Here is a 26,937-nt window from a genome sequence, read left to right as displayed (position 1 = left end):
CTGTTTAAGTATTGCACAAATTAAGAAAATTGCACTGGGTACTTGCCAGTTAATGAACAGTTCTAATCCATATCAGTGTAAAGGGAATGGAATCAAAATATAACAAACAATTTATTTGTACTTCTGGGAGTGAGTTGACAAGCCAGCTGGGCTCTGGTAACTACTTTCATTTATACGGCATCATAGAGCTATTAGAAGGTGGGTAAGACTTCTGAGGAAGCTGATGATTCATTTCCTGAAGAACAATCTAGACTTAGGCATACATTGCAATTTGTGCTTGTGGTAAGATTTCTGATATTTACTTTCTTCTTTCTTTGGTAAACCATCAGGATTAGAAAGTAATTAAAACGAGTCCACTATTTTCCTTACATGTTTATGGAGCTATAAACTTGCAGGGTTTTTTACAAGCAGGATTAGATATATCTGGGATAAAGTAGGAATGATCAGTGTTGTTGAAAGAGGTTACAAAATGAGAAATGTCAGTTTAAAGAACACTGATTTTTACAACCAACATATGGAGTAGGCAAAAGATTAATGAGTGCTGTGCTCTGAATGAAAAACAGTAGTAATTCGGTGACTGGTAAAACTTGCTACATAATTCAGCCCCTCTGTCCACAGATGTCTTCCTCAGTCAAGGCACTTCCCATAATTGCATTCAGAACATCAGTTAACACAACTGAGCTGTGAGTGTTGCTTTTAAACTCCCAGCCACTCCACAGGCATGTCTGCCATCTGGTAACTGACCCCTTGTGGGAATCTGCTTGTCCCCCGTGAGTGGGAGGGACCACTCAGGACCTGCTCTTCTTCCACGATCTCAGGCTCACTTCTTCCTCTCTTATCTCACCCATAATAATGTGATCAGGCCAGATAATCTCACCAACCTTCAGCAACCAGGAAGCACTCCCAGATGATGAAATTGCCAGCAATCAGAAAGAAGCAATGCCTTCCTCTTCCACCCTCAAGGTGGAGACAGCCTCACTGAACTCACTGCGGACGCTGTGGTCCTTTTACAGACTCAGATACTTCCAACCCTATAGGCACCTGGTGTGGCTGCACAGTGACCGGAGAAGACAGAGGGGAATGGGACAGGAATGAGAACAGAGGGTTTCAGAGTCATGGGAACTGAGCCCACATCTATTTTTATTTCTATTTTATCTCATTGCTGTAAACCCAGGTCATAGCACGGTGCCTGGAACTGAGTACAGTAAGCTTTCCAAAACTGATAACTGTTGCTGTTTGCAGTAAGGACACTCAGTAAGTACATGGGGGAAGACTGCTGACATGGGAAGCAGGAGTGCCCTCCACCACAGCCGAAGGGGCCCATGTCTCCAGGTTCTTTGCACTGTGCTGCAGCAAGGCCCAGGTGACTTAGCGCAACAAAGAATCATGCCACCAGACTCAGGACGGCGAGACACGTTTAACAGGGCGAAGCTTCCATCCGCCACGTTGTACTGCAGGCCTGTGGTCTTACCAGGGAGGAGGTGTTCACTCCTCTCCTCTCACTAAGCAGATCACTCCTTGGATCTCCCTCTTCAACTCTTGGAATCTGGAGTCGAGCACCAGCCAGCACTCCCATTACAATCATATTGAATGTCTTAACATCACAGAAAAAAATCTCATCAGAAACCAATCTCCTTTGTTTAAAATTTAATTCTCTCTCTCTCTCTCTCTCTCTCTCTCTCTCTCTCTCACACACACACACACACACACACACACACACACACACAGACACACACACACACTGGACCACTGCTGGCACCTCTGCCTGCCACCATAAGTCCATTCTTAGCACGCTCTTCCCCATGCCTCCATTCCCAAGGGCTGGCTGGATTTTCCGTCATGGTCTGCCCTCTCTTCAAGCTATTCCACTCTCTTCAAGGGGAAGTGAACCGTCCCTTCTCACCAATGGTCATCATGCACCTTATATATTGTAATGTCAACGGATTAGGAAGCAAAGGACCTGTGTCTGGTTATAGGTGAAACTAACTATGGGGCTTGGGACACATGACACCACCACATGGTGGTAGAACTTCGTTAAGGAATTATCTGAGGTGTTACGTCTGGATAGTAGCAGAACAAGGCAGGTCCCCTAGATTTCCTAACTCCCAGGAACTTCCTAACTTTTATGTCCATTACATCACCATGTTCTCAAGCTTTGGGAGTGGCATGTTTCCAACCCCAAATCCTGGATTCTATGCAGTACTTCAGGTTCTCATAGACACTCACTTCACCATCCCACTGGCTGGAAGGAACAGTTGGCAGAGGACTCCCAAATATCTTCCCTTCAGGGTTCCCCCTGCCTCTGCCTCATGCTGCAGGAGATGTGGGACTTCTGCTGTAGCCTGGAGCTCTAACATCCTCGTTGACTTCAGAGGTACTTTCCTATACCCGCTCATCTCACCTCCCAACATCCCAATGTGACCACTTAAGGGTTAACTCCATGGTTTCTCTTCTACACTGATTGTTATGGACTGAATTGTGTGTCCTCCAAACTCACACTAGTCCCCAGTGTGACTTATTTGGAGGTAGGACCTACAAGGAGGTAATGTAGGTTAAATGAAGTCACAAGGGTGGGCCCTCATCCGATGGGACTGGTGTCCGCAGAAGAGGGAGACCAGACACCAGAGCTCTCTCTCCCAATCTTCCCCCGCTGAGTGCCCACAGAGAAAAGGTTATGTGAGGACACAGCAAACAGACAGCTGTCCACAAGCCGGAAGCAGGGCCTCACCAGAAACCAACCCTGTGGGTATTTTGGCCTTGGACTTCCTGCCTCCAGCACTGTGAGAAGATAAATGTCTGTTGTTTAAGCCACACAGACTGGTATCTTATTGTGTCAGCCTGAGTAGGCAAACACACTGATATAGCCTTCTTTCAGGCTTTCCAGAAATGGTACTGTTTTCCACACACTGTGCTCCCTGCTCTAGGGGTCTCACCTCTTGATGTACAGCTGCCCTTCAGCCAGGAAAGCTACTAGGAATGTTGGAATTCCATGGGGTATTAGTAATCATCCGACTCTGTATCCTCATCTATGAATCAGCACACACACTCTACAAATGTGATTACCTGGCTGAATTACAGTGCACGGGTGTCCTTGATACCCAAACCCAAATGCTGGCTCCCCTTTGGAGTGGTCACTTCACCACTTCCCCCCACCTCAGGGCAGTTTTGGGACACCCTTGTACGTCAGCTCCTGTCGAGCCAACAACAGAAGTTCACAATGCCTTTCCTACCTCTTGTGCTTTACTCATTACCTCCTACATCTGGTAACACCATCCTCACCTGCTTTCCAAAATAATCCACCACTTCCTGGGACCCTTCCTGATGTTTCTCACCTCTAAAGTCTAGTGGACAACAACTTACTGGAACAACCAAGTGAATATTGATGCCAATTTGTCACACTACGTATGCTGCGTAGTACTCTGTTCTGTGTTTGTAACAACAGGACTTGGACTTGTGGCAAAGGCCTCTGAACATCCAAGGACTCTAAGTTTGTAAGCAGCTGGAGGCAGATTTTAACTAGAGTCCACTGTGTAAATATCGAAGCAGTAAGTCACCTACAGGTGAATGGGGCATGCATACCTCCAGAGACTTTGATCGTCCTCTCTGTAAATATGCACAATCACTCTGAACGGTCACCCCCACGCTGAGAGAAAGGATGACCATCTGAAATCAGAGTGACCTAGGAAAGGGGCTGCTGGACTGTGCAGGCAGCATGGCATTCATTCCTTGGTCCCCGACCTCACTCAGTGCTAAAAATCCTCCTATCCTCTACATTAGCTTCCTTTCAAAAGTCTAACCAATAGAAGCAGACAGGTCATTTCCTACATGATTAGTTGTATGTATTTTGAAACAAATAATTTTGTACTCTGTTGGTTTTGTTATTTTAATAGGATTATCTATAAGTCATTTAGAAAGCACTTTTGATTTGCCAAATTTAGAACTTATTCTAAATTAGTCATTTATTCTCTCCCCTCCCTCTAGTGATTTTTCTCATGTTCCACTTTCACATGAAAACAGTCTAACCTCAAAAGAATTCCATGTCTGAATGGGAATTTTATAGCATTTTCTCTTCATTTCCCATTAATGAATGAATTCCTTATAATTGCTTTAAGTAGTATAAATAATTTCAAGAGAATGTCCATATGCAAAGCAATGTACTTTGACTTTTCTGCTTGTAGAGTAACAACAAATATTTTGAAAGAATAAAGAAAGCATATGTTAGAGGGCAGTTTTCAAATTCAAGCCATAATTAAAACTATATAAATCACACATATGTACGTGGAGTCTAGAAAGGAAACAGCCATTACCCCAAACGATAGTTTGATTTGTTGGGAAAACGTTGGGGGGATTTTACCTTTTTTAGAATTATTTTAATGTGGCTGTATTATCTGCTAAAGAAAATGCAATAAAATCTAAAACCAGTGCTACAGAGAAGTGGAAGTCTGGGGTAGGGGAGTGAGCAGTAGGTTATCTACCAAATTCTTATACGGTGGAATATGACCTGTTCAGGAATAAGGTATTCTTGTCACCATTTCTGCTTTGTTTCCCATTTAAGGAAGTATATTAACAAATTACTAGGATGAAATCCTAAACTTGAGCTTTCATGAGGCAGTTAGTTTTTAGAAAAGACTAACATTGTAGGTCACAAGGTGAGAGGGGACCTAAGGAACATGGATTTTAAAATTACTTGATCTTCATAGGGGTACTTGAAATTCTTCTACACAAGTGAGGGTAGGTCTCTGGGAGAGGAGTACATGGGTTATTGGTGGCAGATCAACAAGGGCTGTGAGTAGTGATGTCGTTCAACCATCCCCTCTGGCTGGAAGATTCAGGGTCTGCAAACCTGAATTCTGGAACCAACTGACGTCTAGGTTGTTGGCAACTTTAGACAAATATCTAATCTCTCCTTCCCTTATATTCTCACTTCTAATATGAGAGTGGGGACACTAGCTCTCTTTAAGCCACACAAGGCTGCTTCAAGAGTAAAAGAATAAGACAAACACACATGAAAAAATATTAGTAGTATTATTATTGATGATATAGTTATACTGACCCCGATGACCATTTGCAACATATGGCACTTGCTGAAACGAAACCATACTCAGAGATGTTAAGAACTGGAGATCATGCCACATGGGAAAACCGTCTTTGGCTGGTCTTCATCACAGCTGTGTCCCCAGCACCTAACCCAATTCCTGATACTTAGCAATGGTTGTATGAAAGAATGATATGCAGGTGGTCTGCTATTTTTGTATAAATGAAGCTGACACTGAAGGTCTGAATTCCAGGCTCTGTATCCTGCCTGATGTGAAGGGCATGTTAATATGAAGAAATCTTGTTCACTACTTACAGAGTCAGAATCTATATGCAGTGTTTTAACAGAGAAGCCATACCATGCCTACATAGGACAAGGAAGTGGCTACACTGCCTTCATCTGGAATTTAAGTCATAAGAGAATTAGGCACAATTAAGAACTGTGGCTCCTGAAGCCTTTGAAGGTGTTAGTATTTTGAATTCTATCAATGCACGACTGATAGAGACATCACTGTTTCCAATGCAGACAGCTCTGGGGTCTATTATCAACATTTGTGCTCTCACTCTGCTACAGGGATGTGGGGGGAAAAAAGTTTGAGCTAAATGAACCTCTCCATCAATGTTTGAAATTATGTATTTCTAGCTATTAGTAATACTAATTAGTAGTAGCTAATTAATTAGCTATTAGTATTTTTATTGTATCTTTTATGAACTAGTCAAAAATACAAGTTTTGCTGGGCAAGGTTTTCTTATTTGTGGAAAGAGATGGGGAAAATGGAAGCCATAAAAGAAGAATTAAACTTTGAAGTGGATAAAGTCGGATTCTACACTCTACTGAGCTGAGTCTGGCTGAGCTTTGTAACTTAAGTAACTGCCTACTGTCATGAGAGCAAACGCATAGGTATCCAGAGCAAGGATGATGTTACAGGAGTGAAAACATTCATTCAATCTGAGTGTGACATAACTCAGCATGTCAACTCAAGTATGCTAAAACCTTTATATGCCATAACCATTTAATCATGTTTTTGTCTAATGCCAAACATAATCCTTATTTTTTGTGCCCTCTACTACCTGTCCGAAGAATGCTGAAAATCACAGCTGTCAATGAAGTGCTTTAGTGCTGAAGGCAATAGATCCTCAAATTTCTCGACTGATTGAAAAAGTGAATATTCAAATTTAAAACTGTGCCCATTAACAATAGGGATTCAGGGCACAGATGGGATTTAACCTGATAATTGCACTTGACCACTGTTCCAGTTTTCTTCTTCTTATTTTTTTTAAATGGGGGCTGTTTCCTTAACAGAACTATTAAAGAGTTCTTATACAGAATATGGATGAACATGTCTTTACAGTTACAAGACATAAAAGTGTACAAACATCAATTTTCAAAGGATTGCCTCCAGAAAATTCTTATGTTTAACATAATTTTTAAACCTTATTTATTTATATGCAATACAAGAACGGATATTTTGTCATTTCTGTGGCAAAGTTATTCGTGGTGTTGCTTTTCATTCATCTTTGAGAGTCCTGGTGAAGATTGTTTCTCTTTTAAATACTGGAAAAAAAGATACTAAAAAAAATTTGGGAGGGCTCCTCAGTCACTCTTTCCTACCATGCTCATCTGTACGCGAGGAATGTGGGTTGAAAATCTGGAGGGAGGAGCCAGGGGAAACTGAAAGTGTAAGTGGCTGAGGTACTAGAACAGGAAGCTTCTCCAAAATACAACCTTTCAGGAAGTAAGAAAATGGCATCTCTGCTTCCAGCTACACACAGAGTATGGAAGCTTGGGTTAGAGAAACAAGCAAACTCCCTCTGATTATCAGGCTCAGGAGGGATGTGCCCCCAGATAGCCATTAGGCTACAAATCTTGTCTCTTTCCACTTCCATTAAAAAAATAAATAAACCCTGCAGCACCTTCCTCCTCATCCCCCTCCCCCCTGCAAAGAGAGTAAAAACCAGGGACTCTCAGGTATCAGGTATCCACAAAAAAAAAAAAAAAAAAAAAAAGAGGGAGACAAACCAGCAATCATAAACATTTCAGGAAAATGAAATCATGAAAAAAAGATGCTAACATATTTTTTATCTATTTTTAAAGAGAATTTGCATCTGAGAGAATTTTTTAAAAAGCGATCAGGACATTAAAATCTATACAATTAAAATAATAAAAGGGAGGGCAGCCAGATGGCTCAGTTGGTTAGAGCGCCAGCTCTGAACAGCAAGGTTGCCAGTTCAATGCTCGCATGGATGGTGAGCTGTGCCCCTTGCAACTAAAGATTGTAAACAAGACTGGACGTGGAGCTGAGCTGCGCCCTCCACAACTAGATTGAAGGACAGTGACTTGGAGCTGATGGGCCCTGGAGATACACAGTTCCCCAATATTCCCCAATAAAATTAAAATAATAATAACAACAGTAATAATAACAAGCAAGAATATTATGTCATGAAATGAGAGCAGGCAGTTAGGAAAAGAACCAACCAGAGATCTTGGAAATACAAACAGCTATTGAAAAAACAGACCTTGAAGAGACGGGCTGGATAGCAGAATGGACACTACCGAAAACCAAACCAGAGAGCTGGAACATCAAGCAAGGAATTCTCCCAGAAGGCAACACAAGGCATGAAACGATAAAAGCTACGAACGACACGTAAAGCATCGTGGAGGACAGATCTTAAAGTCCCGGCCCAGGTCCACAGACGTCCCACTGATCTGGCGGTTATGTTTCCTGCTCATCTTCTTGGCCAACATTAAAGCCCCTTAGCGGGTGGGCTTTTCCGCAGGTATCGTTGACTTCCGGCTGGTGGCGCTGGTCTGGGCGGCGTTTTGTCCCCGCCCCCGGCTTCCCCTCCCAGCACCTGTTCCTTTCTGGGCCTCGCGGAGGCTCCCCCGAGGCCCAGGAGCACCCGCAGCTCCAGTGCATGCCAGTCCCCGGCCTTCAGGCACGTGGCGCGCAGCGAGCGAGCCAGGGCCAGAGGACCAGACACCAGTCCAGCTGTGACAAAACTCCCCACCTTCCGGACGCCGGGGGCGGAGGCCAAGATGCTGAGCGCGGACCTGTCATTTGTGCCACGGCCCCGCCCCTCCCGGCCCCGTCCCGGAGCCCAGGTCCCGCCTCTCCGATCTGGCCACGCCCCGAGTGTGGGGCCTCGTGGGAGTTGTGGTCCCGCGCGGGAGGCGGGACCCCGGCGGAGCGCCCTGGCACTTGCAGCTGCGAGGCTGTGGAACGGACTCGCGGTCCACTGCTGCGGAGGAGGCAGGACCACGCGGGCCCCCAAACAGGGGAGGTGCGGCCGGGAGACGTGGCGCCCTATCCTGGGCCCTCCCGCGTCCCTGGTCTCAGTCCTCAAATGCAGCGCTTCTCCTGCTCCTCATGGCGCAGCCCTGAGGCTAGAATTTGGCCGGATTTTCCCGAAACAGGGCTCTCTCTTTGACTTCGTCTTTCTGTGGCTTACAAATGACACCCCGACTTGAGGATTCTACGTTGACACCGTCAGAGGCTGCGTTCAGGAGCCTGGCACCCGCGTGGCCCCCACGTGCACACACCGAGCCCTGCCTGCACAGGGCCCTGCTCACCTGCGGCCCAAGAGCTGCCACACAGGAACACGCCTGGAATTGCCACCTTTCCCCAGCCCTCTGATAAAATCCCAGGCGCACCCATTTCAGATTTAGATCGAGGTATTTCAATCCCAACGCTGATTGCCTACAACTGTCTGGAGTATAAAAAAACCGGGAAGTTTCTCGTGTCATCCCAATACACAATCAATTTTAATCAGACTGTAGGGGGCGAAGCAACCCTTTTTCATCTACCCAACTAGAGTCTCCAGCTGGGGGCCTTGGAAATTAAACTGACAAAAGACGTTAAGACATGGGAATTCCACAATGAAATGTACTCAAGATGGTGCCAAGTGATTGAGGCTTACAGAGCTCCGTCATTACTGCTTCCTGTATTTCTTCTATTCCTTTCCGTTTTCTTATCCTTCTGATATTCCCTTACATGTATGTTAAAACTTCTGTAGTTATCTCACAGCTCTCGGATATTTTGTTCCTCCCCCCCCCCTTTTCTGTCCCTTCCCTTTTCCCTTTGCAGTTTCTGTTGACATGTCCTCAAACGTCGAGACTCTTTCCTCAGCTGAGTCCTCTCCTAATGAGCCTATCAAAGGCATTCTGCATTTCTGTGAAAGTGTTTTTGATCTCTAGCATTTTTGATACTTTCTGAGGATTTCCACCTCTCTGTTTACAATGTCCATCTGTTCACGCATGTCTCTATGTATTAGTGCCCTTAGCGTATTAATCAGAGTTGTTTTCAGTTTCCTGTCTGATAATTTCAGTATACTTGCCATATCTGAGACTACTTCTGATGCTGGTTTTGTCTCTTCCAACTGTTGTTTGCCTTTTAGTATGCCTTGTAATTTTTTCCTGGTAGCCAGACATGATGTACTGGGTAACAGAACTGCAGTAAAAAAGCCTGTAGATGTGATGTGCTGTAGGGGGAGGGGAAGTCCTCTGTAGTCCTGTGATTAGGTCTCAGTCTGTCAGTGAGCCCGTGCCTTCGGACTGTGAGCTTCCCAAATGCTTCTCAGTCGCCTCTCCCCCTTAGATGGACAGGATTGCTAGAGTTAGGTGGAGTTGGATATTTCCTTCATCAAGGTTGGTGAGGCTCTGATAAAGCCCTGATAGTTTAATAGTTTTTCTGGAGGGCAAGTGTTGTTCAGAAAAACAGAATGCTCTGAGTCTTTCAAAATGACCCCTTTTTCCCAGCTCCCCTGCATCTGATAATCACTGTGAAAACTGGGTCAAACTAGAGGTAAAACTCACAGAAGTGTGGCGACTCCCCTGGAGAGGTCATCTCTCAGCCTTGTATACACTGCACCTTCAGTGTGTCAATTACAGTTCAAGTTTTCCTGCCTTGGGGTTGGTTCCCACAGAGGTTTCTGCTTCCTGGTTTCTTTTTTGGGGAAGTTGTGATTCTCTGTATCTGCCTGCTGGTCTCTCTGATTTTAAGGCACCAGTTTGCCCTATGACATCACTTTTCTGAAGGATCTAAGGAGAGCTACTGATTTTTCAGTTTGTTGAGCTTTTCACTTGTTAGGAAGGAGTGATGACTTCTAAGCTCTTATGTGGTGGCCATTATAAAGTTTTTACTATTTGAAAGTGTTGACAAAAAACCATTCAGCCTAAGAAAAAATCTTATAAGAATTGATTTGAGCTAAACTGATGACAATTACCAGGAAACAAAATCTCAATGGATTGAGAAAGTGCTCTGAAGAATGATAGTTTTACAGCTTATTTTGTACATTAGAATCAAAGGAGGAGGCATAAATGTGTGTGTGGGGGGTGTTACATGAAATTCATTGTTGATAGATTAAGAGAGTGAGAGAAAGCTAAGCAGGGAAATCTCTGAGACATTAAAGTGTAAAACAGACACATGCTTCTTTTACATTGGTGGGTACAAGACAATTAATAATTAACATTTTTAGCACATAGAGATGGTATTTGGGGAACAAGATAACAATGAGGGGTTTTGTGGTCTGTACTGTGGTGGGAGGTTGTACCCTGGGGGGGTCTGGAAAAGATTACTCTGACATTCCCAGGTTATGTTATCTGAGATGCAAAAAGACAATAGACAGACTCACTTAAGGTAAAGACAGACCTTTGTCAAGGAAGCTACAGGCCTAGGATGTGGCTACCCACCATGATCCGCTTTTAATTAGGAATTTTTATGTTCAGACTATCCTTTGTGGTTACTTTTGGTCTCTGAGTTTGTAGGGCCTGCCATGCCGGCCTCCCCTGAGCTTGTCAGGTTTAGTATGGGGCCCCTTTTTCATCCACAAAAGCAAAGTAACTATTTTATTGTGTATTGATCATCATTAGTGTACCATAATTCAACCACTCTACTATCATTGAACAGTTAGGTGCTGCCACTTTTCCTTTATTTCTTATACTTCAATACTTAAAATTATTCTTTGTGCATTTAAAGTTACTATTGTTTTGAATTATTCTTATATCCAAAATTCACATCCATAATCCTCAACCCCAAACTCCATCAAAAAAAAGTGATTAGTGTTCATAATTGCTTGGATCTTTTGGTGGAGAGAGGGAAGGTGTGGGAAGAAAGGAATGGGGATTTAGGCCTCTTTCCTCAGATTGACATGGAAATTGCCTGAGTATCATAGGAAGTTGCCTGTTGAAACTAGTCATAACCCCCTTTCTCTACCATAGAAATAAGTAGCCCTGACGGCTGAGAGAGCTTTTATTGAAATATTGGTGATTGGCATTTCTAAAATTCCAGTGCTAAATGACCACACAAAAAAGGTCAATTATCTGTTAACCTGTGAGAAATTATATGCTAAAATGTGCAATTTACAGTTCCCCATGTTTCAACTGGATTAAACTTCTCTCCATACTAATGGTGCCAAGTGTAACCTAACTGACAAAAATGGACGCGTTTCTTCCACCAGCGCTGCTGTTCCAGACGTTGATTTGAGATTGTTTCTGCACAGGCTCTCCGCACACTGTATGCCGTTGGCGCCCCCTACCTTTCCTCTCCGTGCACTTCCCTCTCCTGCTCTTCATTTTCTCTCTTCATAATGTTGCACGTTCCCCAGAGAAAACCTGATTGATGAAAATAATTGAGAAAACATAAGATTTGTATTTTAAAAGGGATAAAAATAGTGTGCCACAAAGGAGTGAAACGCTAATGGAGTAAATCAGATAGGAAAAGTCTCAAATCATTTCAAATAGGCTAACCACTATTCTGTAAAATGGAAAAAATCAATTACTTTCATATTACTAATTTCCAGAACATCTCATAGTCTGGAAATTTTTGCAAACAGATCAATGTGAAACAATGTTTGTGGGGAGGGCAGGCAGGTCATGACTGATTTTAATGAAGCAGGCACCTTTGTGAAAATCATTTCTAAATGTTCTATTTAAAATTACTTAAAATGAAATAAGATATACGTAAATAAGTATTCATACGTAAATTAGAACATTACAGACAAAGCTAAAGTCTCTTTAAGCATTACTCTCTTCCAGTCCTGGTCCTTCTCTCATCCCACAAATTACGAGGTATGTTTCTGATCTGGTTGGTAGAAACAAGCACCATTACTGGCCCTGGGTTCCCTCTAATTCTCCTTTCCCAGCAGTAAGTGTTACCTGAGTAGTCAAGGGGGGCATCCATGGATCTCTGGGGGACTTTCTGTGAAGTCTTCACAGCACTCCGTCCTGTGACTTCTAGCTGTCTTGATCTCCTCAGATTTTCAGCTACATCTCTTCAAATCGGGGAGTCTACCAGGCCAGAGCAGACTTGGGTTTTCTTTCTCTGCACTGGAAGCTGGGACACTCCTAGGCATTGCCTGGTTTATATCCTAGCCCTGGGAAGCACTGTCCTTCTCTGCCTGGTGTGCAGTGCCTTAAAAACTGTTGTTTCATGTATTTCCTCTGGGTTTTTTTGTTGTTATTGTTTTAGGGAGGAGGGTAAATCTGGTTCCTGCTACTCTATGAGTATCTTGGCTATAAGGTAAAGTTGATATGTATCCACTTTTTGAAACTTATATGTAGTTAGAGAACAGGTATAGATGGGTTTATGTCAACCCCTTACGTCATTCTGCAACTGGTTTTTTCATTTACAATGTTTTCAAGCTTATTTTTCATGGCATGATTATATCATATTCATCCATTCTCCTTTTACCGGATATTGAAGTTGTTTCTGACCTTTGCTATTACAAATAATGCTGCACCCAGCATTCATATACATGTCTCCTTGTACCATGTGTAAGAGTTCCTTTAGGGAAGATACATAAGTCAAATTGCTCTCCCATGTTCCCATATCAGTTTATACTCCTAGAATGTATGAAGACCTATTTCTCTATAATCTTGCCAGTATTTGATATTGGCAAGCTTTTAAGTTTTTGCCAAACTGTTAGCCCATTATGATTTTAATTTGTATTTCTCTTATTTTTAGTGAGGTTGAGTTCCTTTTCATACTTTTATTGGCCATTTGTGTTTCTTCTAGGAATTTTGTTTAGTTTTTGCCTAACCTACTGAATTATTTTTTATCATATTTTATTTGAATAAATGTTTAAAAACTTGGATATTAATCTTTTGTTTCATATATAAATTATATAGTACATAATTCTATTTTATGTAGCTATAAAATAGAATATCACACATGTAATTAGTTGATCTAAGTTTACCCTTGTTTCATAATTTTCTATTGTCTGGTGGCATGGACTTTAAATTTATTCTGGTTAGGTTTATCAGATTTTTTTTTTATGTCTTTTGATTTTCCCTTTTGAAAACCTTTCTTGTTACCGAAGTTAAGAAATTCTCTTATGTTCTCTCAATGATTTTAACGTTAAATGTTTTACAGTTAGATATTTAATCTATTTGAAGCTTACTTTTGTGTACAGGATGAGGTAGGAATATAAATTGCATAGTTCATATATATAGAGGAAAATAACCCAATGCTATTTTTTGAACTGTCTACCTTTTCATCATTTAACTGTCTTTACCATATAGCAAATTCCAAAAGCATGAGTCTGTGTCTTGCATTTTTTTCTGTTCCATTAATCTTTTTTTTTTTTTTTTTTACTTTTCTTGCACCAATGCTCATTATTTTAATTTTTGTTGCTTTATAATATCTTGCAATCTAGGAGGGCAAATCCCCTCTTTATTTTTCTTTTTCAAAATTATATTGAATTTACCCTTCCATATGAATTTGGAATCAGTTTCATGTTGTCTGAAAATCCTGTTAGTTTGATTGGGTTTGTATTGAATCTACAGATTAATTAGGGGATCATGACTCTCTTTATAATAATGAGACTTACCTATTCACCTGGGATAGCTCTCTATTTAGTCAGATTCACTTTTATGTTTTTCAGCAAAGCTTTGTAGTTTTTGCAAATTGTTTTACACAGTTTTACTGAATTTATTCCTAGTTACTGTATAGCTTTATCTGTTGCTGTAAATGGGATCTTTTTTTCCTACTTGGTTATCGTTAGTAATAAGAAAGCTGTTGGTGTTGCATGTTGAGCTTATCTCTCCTCCAATCTAAACCCACTAACTAGTTTTAATAGTTTCTCAGTTGACTTGCTTGGCCCTACATCCATCTTTTTGTCTTAGCTCCGAAAAAATTTGAAATGACAATTTGGCAATTGTTTTAATTATTGATGATTTTCTAGGCTTCTGAGTCACCAACCTGAGCCTATGTTCTGCATCTGGGGTACAAAGCACAGGAAACTGTGCTCTTGGTAATGATGATGCAATTTGTTGGTTGGTCACTGATAACACCGGATTTTGTTCTTATTTGTCCTTTTCTTCTAACTGCAAAAACGAAAGAAAATCCCCTCTTGCTGACTTTATTGAGTTGGGCTTTAGCTTTTAAATATATAATGTTCATCTCTGAACAGGTTTTCTCTCAAAATGTGGAGCAAGAAGTAAATTGTAATATATGAAGATATTTACTAAGAAAGCAGCTGGAAAAGGTGCCGAGTACAAAAGCACCTAAGATCAAGGCCCCAGGACATACCTGTGAGTAGTGAGTAAAGATCCCAGGCTGGAGGAGAGTTCCTAGAATAAAAGTGCTCACTGCACAGCTGCACCTCTTCTCCCTGTCTCTCCTGGCCACTCCACATTTCCCACTCCCCATGCCATGGCATTCTAAGTGTTCTTAGCAATATGAGCTGTGATTAAAAAAAAAAAATACAGTGAATGTCTAAATAAGCATTGATTCAAAACGTTTACCTTTCATGGTCATTTTGACTTTGGGGAAGAGCCAGAAGTTGCACAGTGCCAGATCTGGTGAATAAAGTGGATGAGGACACACTGGAATGTTTTTATTTGACAGAAATTGCCGTACTAGAAGTGATGCGTGACACGGAGCCTTTTTCGTTGTGATCAAAAAATACGGTGAATGCTGCTACCAGGTGCCATCCAACAGAAAGGTGGGATCTTCAATATGGGAAGTGGCACATCGAACCTTAGTAACAGTGTCTGACAAATTTCAACGTGTTCAGTGTAGTCAGTCGGATGTGAGCTCCAGTTAAGAGAAGGTGTGGTTTAAAGTGTGTTGTAAATCATCCTCCATGATGACAGTGCTCCATGTCACATATCACTTCTGGTACAGCAATTTCTGTCAAATAAAAACATTGGGGTGTGTCCTCATTCATCTTATCTGGTACCCTGCAACTTCTGGCTCTTCCTCAAAGTCAAAATGATTCAGGACATCGAGGCAGCCACGACAGTGCAACTAAAGACACGAAAGAGGACTTCAGAACTGCTTCAGAAAGTGGAAAGAATGATGGAATAAGTGTGTTTGAAGCCAGGGGGAGTATTGTGAGGGAAATTAATGGCAATGTGTCTTTTACTGTAATACATTTTAAAAAATTTAAACATTAATTGTATTGTTTGATCACACCTTATACACCATACTGCCAGTTACCACATTGTGCCATTCTCTTTGTGGGAAACTAAACACAGCACCAAAACTGTGCTTTTCTAGCTCATGTGTCTTAATGGGCAAACAATTCAAAGTATGCTGGTAGAGTGGGCAAGCAAGATCCAATCTCCTGTTCGTAGAACGGGCACTGCATAAGTGAGGAGGAGAGGGGCCTATAACAGTGATTCATGCTTAAAAATAGGCGCCAGAATGCTGTGCCCTGTCAAACAGGATTGAAATCAGCAAAAAGAACCACAAACCCAACCTCAAAATGGATTCTAAGAGAAAATACCCTTAAAAAAATTTCCCTTCCTATCAGAAGGCAGACCAAGAGGGAGTTTCTCCTCCCACCTACAAATTCCCCCCAAAGGTTTCATCTGGAAGGTGTTTCTCTCTTTAGACACCCAGCGGGATCCTCTCTTCTGTCTGGTGTCTTCCATGGCACATTTCAGTGACTAAAACGCCAATCTGGAGAGTACCATGGGTCTCAGGACTACCAAACAGGTGGGGAGAGGCGCAAAGCAAGGCCCTGGTCGCCAAGAGGGTATGTAGACATTTACCGTTTTTTTGCATTTTTCAGAGCTCAGTTGTTAGACAGAGGCTGCTACTTTTTGGTAAATTGCTGATACTGTGTGCACTAAAAGCTATTAGTTATCTCTTTCAAACCAGTTCCTATTTTTCTATTTTTATGTGTGAAGATAGACATAGTTTATTAAAAACCCCTAAAGAGATTCCTATTAACTTGCACATCACGTTTGTATAGCAGATGATACCTTGATGCTAGGTTTAGTTAAAATATAACAATCTTAAACAAAATAACAAAAAATATAACAATGCTGAGTAAACACTGTCAATCTGTGCTCATGTAAGTAATCAACACAAAATGCCCCTTAAATTAAAACTTAAGTTTTTTTTAAAGCCCAATTCGGCATTTTCAAGAGAACTCCAGCTAGTTTTCTGCAGACGCCGCGCGAGTGTGTGCCAGGCGTGGTCGTCCCACTCGGTTTGTGTAGCGCTTGCCCTGAAGGTCATGTAACAACTAATGCCAAAGAGAAATCAAAATAGAAGTCGTTAGCGTGTACCGTCATGCAGCGGCACCGTCTGCCTGCTGATCTGGAAGCTATTTAGCCGAGATCGCCCCCCGGGCATTTCCACCCGGGCCTGCCCGCCTGGTGTCCTGGCTCAGAGCGCTCCTGGGCTGCTGCGCGGGTGTTAAGGCTGGTTTCTCCGCAGCCCGTCGGGGCAGCCACCGCGCGAGCTCGGGCCGCCTACCCTGGGACCTGGGCACGCGCTGGGACGCGGCGGGGCTGGGACGCAGCGGACCGGGACCGTCCCCGCGCCCGGCCCCGCCCGCAGCGCTGCAGGGGAGACAGAGGACGCGCAGAGAAGGGGTTCGGTGGTTGCCGGAGCAGGAAGTGAGCGCGAGGAAGAGCGGGTGGAGAGCTGGGAGGAGGAGGAGAGGAGGAGGAGGAGAGAGGAGAGGAGGAGGAGGAGGAGGAGGGCGAGGAGGAGGGGCGCAGGGCCCGGCGCCTGCTCCGGGCGTTGGCACCGCAGGACTCTCCGTCCCCGCCGTGCGCTCCCCCGCTGTCCGGAGGCTGCCAGCCCCGCTCGGGCGCTCGCCGGCCCACCCGCCCCATGGCTTCTCCGGACGACCCTCTGCGCGCAGGTAAAGTGGCCCAGCGCCGTGCTCTCACCTGGAGGCACCGGGCCACGGCGGGGGGTCGGGGCTGAGCCTCCTGCGACCCTCGTGGGGCGCCCACCCGGGGTCCGCAGGGGACAGTGACACGAGGTCCCCCCTCCAGACTCACGGCCCTGCCCCCCTCACTCGCATCTACCCCGGACTCGCCTCCGGCTTCCCACTCCCCCAGCGCTTTTGTTCTGGACTCAAGCCGCCAGGTTGGGACAAGTCCCTCCAACCTCTCTGGAAAAAAAAAGAGCGCGAGGGGTGGATTACCCTTTTCTTTTGGGCTCTCCCTGTCTCCCCCTCACACGCCATCTCATTTCTCCTCTTCTCTCCTCATTTCACTGCATTAAATGGGTTTGTTCTAAATATTGGCCCTCGAGCTATTTCATAAACTAGCGTCACAAAACCAAGGGGCTGGCCCACCTGTGGGACCCCACCTGGAGGGCCTTTGATTACAGTGGCCTCTAGTCCCATCCTTATTTTAAAACACTGTGTTTGTACCTGAGGCAGGAATCTAGATCGTTCTCTAATCTCACTTGAATTTAAAATTCTCCTCAGTCTTGACCTTCCAGGAGTTCTCTGTCCTTGCTCTCCCATAACCTGGGCTCTATCTGCAGTGAATGCTTGTTGAACACACGAATGAATGAATGAATGAATGATGAATGAATGAATGAATGATTTACACGTGGGACAGGAGGGGTCTTTTTCTAGTTTTGTGGAGGTTGGGAAGGCTGTGGGGACGGGGGGGGGGGGGGGGGGGGGGGAGAGGAGCAGGGAGACCAGATACACAGATGCAGAACCGCATATAACTGCTTAGGTAAACATGGTTTCTATTTTACTTCTTGGGCTCTGGCTGGACGAACTTGAGTGTTCCATCCTTAGTTTGTAGCTTGAGCAGTTGGGAGGAGACATCATCTGGAGATGGGTGAAATGACAGCTACATTGACATTATGATATGCTCTGTTGGGGTGAGTTTCCTGGACATTTTAAAGAAAGATCTAGACTCTTCAAGTGGGTTATGCTCCACATTTTATGATGGGAGATGGAAACTAAACACACGGTTTTCATATCCTCCCCCTTCCTGCATACCCATTGTTTGACATAAAGGGAGAAACCCTCCCGCTCTCCATGCCCGCTCTCACCTCTACATGGCTTCTGAGAACCTGACTGACAAGGTGCAAGAGGTGTTAGGCCAGATTTTGCTAACAGTGCTCTCAGGTCTCATTAAATGATGATGGTGAGGGGGATTGATTGAATGGGGGTAAACGTAAAATCTGCTCCCCGCCCCCTTATCAAAGGTGGTGTTTAATAGTCACACAGTGTATAAATAAACCTCAGTGAGTCAATAGTGTGATGAGGCCACCAGGGTGGTAATATGACCTTAGATGACAGTGAGAGCACTGAGAAATCTAAACTCCGGTGATGGTCTCTGAGTCAGCGTGGCTCAGCCAAACGGGGGCTCACAACCTGAAACAAAGGGACCTGGAAATCCCAGCATATGTGGCATGATGAGAGAACTGAAGATCTGATGATAGGAGGATGTCTAAGGAAGGAATGTCTCCTTGACTTTACAGAGTAGTGCTCTAGGTGGAATCTTTTTGGCTCCTACAGAGGGGAGAGGCCTCCTAAGGTAGAGTTCTTGTCACTTGCAGAGATGCTGAAGAACATATTCAGGCAAGGCATCTGAAAGATGTCCCTGTATCCATGCCCATTCTGGATTTATCAATAAGATGAGGGTTCCTCCATTAAGAAAAATAGTTTAAAAATGACTTCTCCTTTCTAACATCTCATTTGGTTTCTGTAACCTTCAGGGCACGCCCATCTACCCTTCCATTTCTGTAATGAAGCCACAGATGGTGTCAATACGTGGAACTTGTTAAATGGAATTTTCACTTCTCCACCCCAGACCAAGTTTCCGTCCTCGCCTGATTTCCTACACATACCTCCCAACTGGTGTTTCATACCCACTCTTGCCTTCCACCAAACTGTTTACCAAAATGTGGCCAGAGTGATCTTCTACAAACAACTCAGACCCTGCTATTCCTCTACTTAGAAACCTACAGTGACTTTCCAACAAACCCTCCGTCCTTAAACTGCTTCCATACTTTGTACACTAGTCTCTACCTCTTCCCTCCACCGACTGGTGCCTTTCTGTCTTGCAGCCACTTTGCCTCAGGTGTGCCTTGACACTTGGGTACCTCCTGCCTCCTGGTCTTTGCAAAGGTCTTTCCTACTTCCTAGAGCATTCCCTCAACCCACCTCTTCTCTGGTTACCTCCTACTCATCCTTCATATTTCAGCTCAATGTGAGATATTCTGGTGTTCCCCGGAGCTTCCCTTTTAGCACTTTTAGCACTTGTCACTAGTCATGATTATTTCACCCTTCCCCAAAACACACACACACTGCATTAGACTATAAGTTCTTGGACAGAGTGTACTTCTGTTTTGTTCAGCAGATACCTCAAACACTTGCACAGTACCAGCACATAGTAAATGCTGGCTGAATACTTACCGCCTCAGTGAATGAATGAAAAGAGAGGACATTTAAGCATATATGCTTCAAATTTTGGGTAGAAAAAGCTCTTCCCATATTAGCATCTGAGGAACTCATTCTTCAAGTTAGATAATGTGAACTAAGTTTACCTTGTAAAGTTAAAAAAGATGTTTGTATGTCCACATGCAAGTAACAAATGTGTACATGTCATTATTTTGTTACAAGCTTAATTACATAAACACCTTTTACACTAAGAAAATTGACAAGATTGTTGAGGTTACATGGGAGGAAAACAGTCATACTGGTTACAGTGTCACTATCTCACTCTATCTCTACCACCAGTCGGCAATCTAACACGGAGTGAGTCAGAATTGCCCGTCAAATGTGAATAAAATCTGGTTCCTGTTCATACAGATATTAAGACAAAGAGGCTTTGAAAGGCTGGGTTGAGGTGATGGGGCAGTTCCTTGCTTCCTTGCAATGAGCTAAGTCCCACTGCCACCCAGCACATCATGATGTCCTCTCTTTGTTCCCAGGGTCTCCTTTGCACTGCACAGGGGGCTTTCTCCCCACCCCCAGCCCTGGTCCTAGAGACCAGCTCAGGGCATAGCCCCTTAGGTGGCAACTCAGCTCTCACCGCCCCTCACAGCCCTTCTGTGTGCTTAGATGGGTCCGAGGTGCAACGTGCCTTCCTCACAAACCCTAAGAGCACTGGGAGCTGAAACCTGGACTCCAGGGGGAACAACTGCAAGCAGCACCCTTGTTTGGAAAGCTGGACCAACCAGTTCTTTGTCCAGACCCACCAGAGAGTGGTGACTGGTTGTGGTTTTCCTTTCTCCCTCCTCTTCCTTTTATCCTCCCCTCCCTGTGGGTTTTTCCAATGCCCACTTCATTTCTTTTCCTTTTTCTTAATGCCTCTGTCTTCTAAATTTTCTCCTCTCTACGCTTACCGGAACCTCCTCTTTTGTCCTTTTGTTCTGTCTCTTCCCTCCTCCTCCCTTTCGTTTGTCCCTCTTCAGTTCGATCCCCTCTGTAGGCACGAGGGCCAGACAGACATGTTTGACACACAGATGCTAGGAGCGCCCTTCCTTGATCCCTGTTTTTTTCTCAGCCTGTTCAGCCACTGCTCTGAAGTCTGAGGATGACAGAGAGGAAGATAAATTAAACGAGGTCAGCAACACCCACAGCGGTTCTGAGAGCTTTGTCAGCCTGAGTCCAGTTAGCTTTCTCAGTGTCCTTGTAATCACTAATGCAAACAGCTGTAGGTCAGAAGAAAAGCTCTGCTACAAAAAATAATAACAAATGAAAAAGAAATTAACTCTAAAATCACAAGTTCAGAGAATTGCCTTTAATTATTCACTAGAAAGCATTAGAGTCCACACCCTTTTGGCTCTTGATGCTGGGAATTTGGGAAGCTCTGACTCACTTCCCTCTTTGCGTTCTCTGGAAAGACATCCTTAGAGCAGATCTTTGAACTTCTTTGGAGAAACTGTCTCTAGGAACTATTGGCCCTTATCTAACGGGACTAATAAGGGCGATGTTAGAATGTGACGGTGCGGCTATGGGGCGACTCACCAGTGTCTGTGTTGGGCAATGTGCCTCCTGCAGAGGCCGCTGGGTGTGGCGCCCAGTTCCCAGGGTTCCGGAGACTCTGGATCCCTAGATAATGAGATCTGGTCTTTGGATGGATGATGAGTAGATGAGATTCTGGATGTAGAGTCGGTGCTGAAATGATCTGGGGGGATGTTGGGTGAATGTATTGTGCACGTGGGAAGTACGTAAATTTGGGGGGGCCAGAGAGTGGACTGTTATGGGTTGAACTGTGTCCTCCCCCCAAATATTGTTGTGTTCCAGTCCCCAATACCTTAGAACGTGACCTTATTTAGAAATAGGGTCTTTACGGATGTAATCAAATTCAAATGAGGTCATTAGAGTGGGTTCTAATCCAGTATGAGTGGTACCCTTATGAAAAAGGGAAATTTGGATGCAGAGATTCTCCCCAGAAGAGCCTGTCATGTGTTCAGTGCATGAACCGCTTCTAAAACCCTGAAGGTGGAAAACGGGCATTTTGAAAGCAGGAAGTCCCAGCTCCAAATTCCGGCTCTTCACTACCCTGGGACCTTGGGTATTCAATATGTAAAAGGCGGGGGACACCTCTACCTTTCTCAGGGTTCCTGAAAGGGTGAGCTGAGACTGTGTGCAAACCATGCAGCACAGGTGGGCAGCAGGTACGTGGGAGGCTCTAGTTGCCACTGACGAGGTTTGGGTATTTGAGTGGGTGATGCGTCAGTTCACAAACGGGGCTTCCTATGTCGTAGTAACCTTTCTCCTGAAGGTGCCCTCTTACCCACAGGACCACTACTTGTCAGCACTCCTGGGCTTTTAAAGCTGGAAGGGCACTTGGGGGCTCTCTCTTCACTCCAAATATTAGACATGAGGTACTTGCCCAGAGTAACAAATAACTGTGCCGCCCGCCTCCTTGCTCTCACCTGAGGGCTCTGAGAGCCAGGCCAGGGCTTCCGTTCTCCACTAGTTTCTCTCAGGCCTTTTGAGAAAGTCCCCAGGAGATGCTCATGTGAATGAAACATCATTCTCACCGCCATCAATGAGATCCCTCTCGACAGTTGCCAGCTGACCTGATCTATGCCTTGTTTATTTCCTTATTTTTTCTGTATTCCCACAGACATTTGGGCCTATTTCTAGATTCTCTATTCTGATTACTTAATTTATGCGAGCATCAAACTTTTAATTACTGTAGCTTATTTTTGAGAATTTTCTTCATTTATTTTTATTTTTTTTATAAACTAAGAACCTTGTCTCTCTCTACCCCACTATAAAAATCCGTGCATGTATGTGTCTGGCACTTATATAGTTCTTACCGGGCACAGTTGTGAACATGTTAAGTTTACAAACTGGTGTAAAAAGATACCTTTATAATTTTTACTCTGGTAACCAAGAACAGGTATGTCTTACCATTTTGTTTTGCATGTCAGTGGTGCTCTGAAAAAAACTGCCATTACACTGCATCAGTATTTTCTATTGCTTCCAGTAGACCTCAACCTACTACGAGTTTTAGCTCCATAAATCAATTTTCCCAGGGCCTGATAATCTCTGGATTTGTGGTTTTTTCCTTTTTACCTTTTGACCCTCTTGTTTAGAGTGACCCATCCAGGGGAGTGGAAGCAGCTGAGGGACAAGGCATTGCCTTAGACAGTAGAGGGGCAGCCAGGAGCTGGAGCAGGGACCCCACGGGGGTGGAGAGGGTCGGGGAAGAGGTGGGATGCTGGTCTTGCCACCTCGGAGCTTGCATGGTACCCTTTCTGTCTCAGCTCCTCTATCTCATCTGATACCAGAGCCTTGTCTGAGGGCTCAGCCTATTACCTGGGACAGTAAAAAAAAAAAAAAAAAAAAAAAAAAAAAAATTAGAGCTTCTAAGTAAACTATTAGGTTTTATACCATATAATATTGTGAACATGCAGCTCCAAGAGCTCTCAGGAATGCCTTAGGACAACTTCCTATTTCTAGACTGGTCTCAAATAACCAGGATCAGCCCTCCCCCAGGCTGCTTAGGTGCATAGCTGCCTGGGGCTTGAGCAGTCTGCCGAGAACACGTGTGGAGGAAGGAACATCCAACAGCCTGATCCACGGCAGAGGCTGATCCAGTCACAGCCACTTCAGTGAAAATAGTGAAAGGTCCGGAAGTGTCTCTGAGACCTGAACGTGCTGCCGTTCCTGATTACCCTCTCACTTTGCCGTCATGCTTCAGGAAACAGAAAACCTGAATTCTGCGTGCCCTTTCTAACTGCAGCTCCCTTTACTCTCGGAGATTTCAGACCAAAGCAAGAGACCTGGTACCTCCAAACCCTGTTGTCTGCCTGTGTCTTCCTATTCACCTCAGAACCCTCTGAGACACACTCAACGATGGCCCAGAGCTGGGTCAGCTCCGAGGGGGAGTGTAAGGTCATCCTGCCTGGTGGTTCCCAAAGTAAAGGTGATCAGCTGAGTGTGGGCACCAGAGACCAGGGCCCCTCAAGCTATGACAGGAAGCTGCTAATGCTTACGTGAGTCATCCAAGGTCACACCGCAAGACTTGTCCGAGGCCAGACCACTAGCTCTCCGTGGTATGCAGTGAGGACACAGGCCAGTATTCCTTTCTGGTAACTGTCTTATTTCCATCCTCTCTGCTCCCTTTGGTGATGTTCTGCTTTTCCCAGCCACCTCCTCCATTTTCCTCCCCTCTGTCTTTTTCTCTTTCCTTCCTCTCTTACTAATTTGTCTGTAGGAAGCAGGACTAACTTGTCCTGGACCCACTGCGCGTATCTGCCCAGGATGCTGTCAGGGTCATTTAGAAACCCCCCAACCCTCCTGCACCCCAGGACTCCAGTGCTTCTTAGCCCATTGACCTGAAATTCCATTGTTGATACCTATTACGATACTACTCCCCCAGGGGGGCTAATGTTTTAAAGTGTTACCATCCAGGTACACTTTAGTGAAAATGAAATTGTTGACATGAGGCTGTGACAGGAGGAGGGAAGAGGGGACTTGAGGCTACTTAGTGGTAGCTTCCACCACCCTCTGTCCAGCCAGGAACCAGAATATGAGAAGTAGGGAAAGGAAAGACTAGAAAACCAAATACAGGTATGTCTGGCTAATGTGTCATGTTCTTTCTCATCTCTAGGCCTTTGCCCATGCTGTTCCTTCTGCCTAAAATGCTTTTCCCTCCCCAACCCCTTCTCCTAGCTAGCTTCAACTTCTCCATCCAGACTCAGATATGAATTCCTAGGCAGGCTCTCCTGCACGCCCCTCCTCCCCCCACCGTGCACCCCAGGCTGGACACTCGCTCTTCCTGTGTGTTTCCACATTCTTAATCCGAAGTGCTCTGTGTTATAATTGCCTGTTACTCGGACAGCAGGAGTTCCATAAACTCAGAGTGGATTTAGCAACACAATTTGTTCTTATTTTCTTTATGTTGATTTAAATCCGAATCTTAGTCTATATCCCACTGAGCTGGCAAGAAATTCCATTTCAGTACAACTGGGCCCTTGGCCCCCTCCTTGGGGTCACACAGGAATCTGAGAGGATGATGTCGTGCTTGGAAAACGAGGGGGAAGCCCTGAATTTTTAGTGGGAATCGATGTTCTCCTTGTCTAAGCCTGAGGTGACCCTTGAGATCCAGCAGCCCCCTGTTTCTGTACCAAGCACAAATCGTGGGTCTTCTTGCTGGGGCTGGGACACTGAGACCCAGGGGTTACCCCTTCTGTGTGTTCCCTGATGCGGTCTTGCCACCTGGGCTCTGCCAGAGACCAGGGTACAATCCCCCCTCACAGAGCTGCGGACATCTGTCCCTGCTCTTGGGAGGACTCTGGCAAAGCTCTGCCTACGTGTCCTACTCCTCTGGTCACCTCCTTTAACCTCTCCAGTGACTGTAGGGTGCCCTAAAACAAACAGAGGTGTTACCTTCACACCACATCTTCTTCTGGCATTGTAACGAGGGAAACCTCAGGGAAAACAGAAAAATGACCCCCACAAATTGTCCTGCCACGCTTGTTTGGATCCCCAGAGGCGGTGCCAGGCCCAAGGGCCTGGCCCACAGTGTACTTAATGAGGAAGTTGGACTTTGAGTAGCCCAAGGCTGCCCCCTTGGGGTTTTGCTGGTCACACACTGCAAAGCTAGAGGATTTCACGGTTATTTATTAAGAAAGCTTTCCGGCAGGTGTTTTGTAAAGGTAGCTGGCTCCTTTTTGTGTATTTTCTCATTAAATTCTTGAAATGCAGCAAGTGATAAAACATAAGTAAAATACTGAGAAATCAAAAATCACTTTTGGTTTGATAAAGATTCTGTGGGGTATTTTTGACCTTGGTAATTCACACGAACTACATCCAGATGCTTAGTATTTTAAAATGATAAAAATGAATCGCCGGAGAGTAGGAAATAAGGAAAGAAGCGGAAGTCAGAATTATTAATGTCATTCCTGCTTGAAGTTATAATCAGATCCAATATGCAAAAGTGTTGTTAACATCATATCTGCATAAGTTGTGGTCATTTGTAACTCTGGGTATTTGTTGATATTTATAAGTAAACTGTTTCAAAGTATGTTTTTTTTAAAATAAAGTTTATTTATCTTAATCTCTTTCTTGATACAGTTTAAACCCATCCCTTCTTATTTTGACTACATTAACCATTGAAAGTAAGTTTTTCTCCAGCCTGGCAATGGTAGCTTACATCTACATGAAGACAATGATGAAAGGATACATTTATGCTTCTAAATTAAAGGAAGTACTCTCTATTTGTGTTTTTGTTTTGTGTCATTTTGTTTTTTACAGATCACATGGCGAAGGAGCCAGTGGAAGACACAGACCCTAGCACTTTATCCTTCAACGTGGTAAGTTACAAATTCTACACTAATGGCGGTGACGTCTTATTTTTCCTTTTTTCCCCGTTGATATTTCTTTACATTTTTTTTTTACTCAGTATTTCCACAAAGATCAGAAACCCCAAAACGAAAATTTCCCAAGATAAGTTTTTTTTTTTTTTTTTTTAATTATCATGGTAAGATCTGTGGCATAATAAACTTTGGGTTTCTCCAGGCTAAAAGTGGTATTAGACTCGGTTCTGGTTTTGTTCGTACCAGAATTGATCTCAGATTATGCGAGATCTTTGTCTACTTGTCTACCTTTAATATTATCTATGTTCAATCACCCCTTCTTTAAAATTCAAAATTCAAAATATCTAACTTGACAACCAAGGGAAAAATAGGACTGCCTAATGATAACTGAGTGCTACCTGTATGCCAGGTGGGTACACTCTGATGATTTACTGATGATTTATAGGGTGTTGAATCCCCACCCTAAAAGGTGGGCACTGCCCATTTTCCAGATGAAAAGCTGAGGCGCATGGGGTGAGGTCAGTTGTCTCACTTGGAGCAGCCAGGTGGGATTTAAACCCAGCAGCTGACTTCAGATCCCTGCCCCACCCTCCTGTAAACCCTCTGGCATGTCTACTGCTTTCAGCTTGACCAAAGTTTTCGCACACATTGGTCTTCACCCTCCACTGAAACTATGAGACGGTGGGGCAGGTATTTTTATTCCCATTGTACAGATGAAGAAATGGAAGCTAACTGACTTGTATGAAATTACCATGCCCTCCTGTGCGGTACTGCCTCTTGCTTAGGACTAAATCCGTGCCTCTCACAACCTTCCTGGTGTTACTGTACATACAGTGTGAGACACATTCCTTTTATCAAAGTGTTTGGAGGATCTGATCTACTGAATCATGAAAAATTCTGAGAA

General features: G+C 44.1%; 1 protein-coding gene across 2 annotated transcripts in view; it reads left to right on the top strand.

The window, feature by feature from the left end:
* Positions 1-15,950: 15,950 nt before the first annotated feature.
* The window catches only part of EDARADD (EDAR associated via death domain), a gene marked incomplete at its 5' end in the record, with an annotated part of 53,105 nt that continues 42,118 nt past the window's right edge, over positions 15,951-26,937 (top strand). Inside the window, 2 exons of one of the 2 annotated variants that reach the window (XM_081039239.1) lie at positions 15,951-16,014; positions 25,972-26,030. In XM_081039239.1, coding sequence (XP_080895365.1) covers positions 15,951-16,014; positions 25,972-26,030 — 123 coding nt within the window. Of the gene's footprint in view, positions 16,015-16,899; positions 17,137-25,971; positions 26,031-26,937 lie in introns of those variants that run through there. The other variant, XM_081039238.1, reaches the window with a different exon arrangement.

This window comes from Rhinolophus hipposideros, assembly GCF_964194185.1.
Source record: "Rhinolophus hipposideros genome assembly, chromosome: 26".
In the NCBI taxonomy this organism is placed as follows: domain Eukaryota; kingdom Metazoa; phylum Chordata; class Mammalia; order Chiroptera; family Rhinolophidae; genus Rhinolophus; species Rhinolophus hipposideros.
Note: the sequence above shows the minus strand (reverse complement) of the source record. Positions and strands in the feature narration are given on the sequence as shown.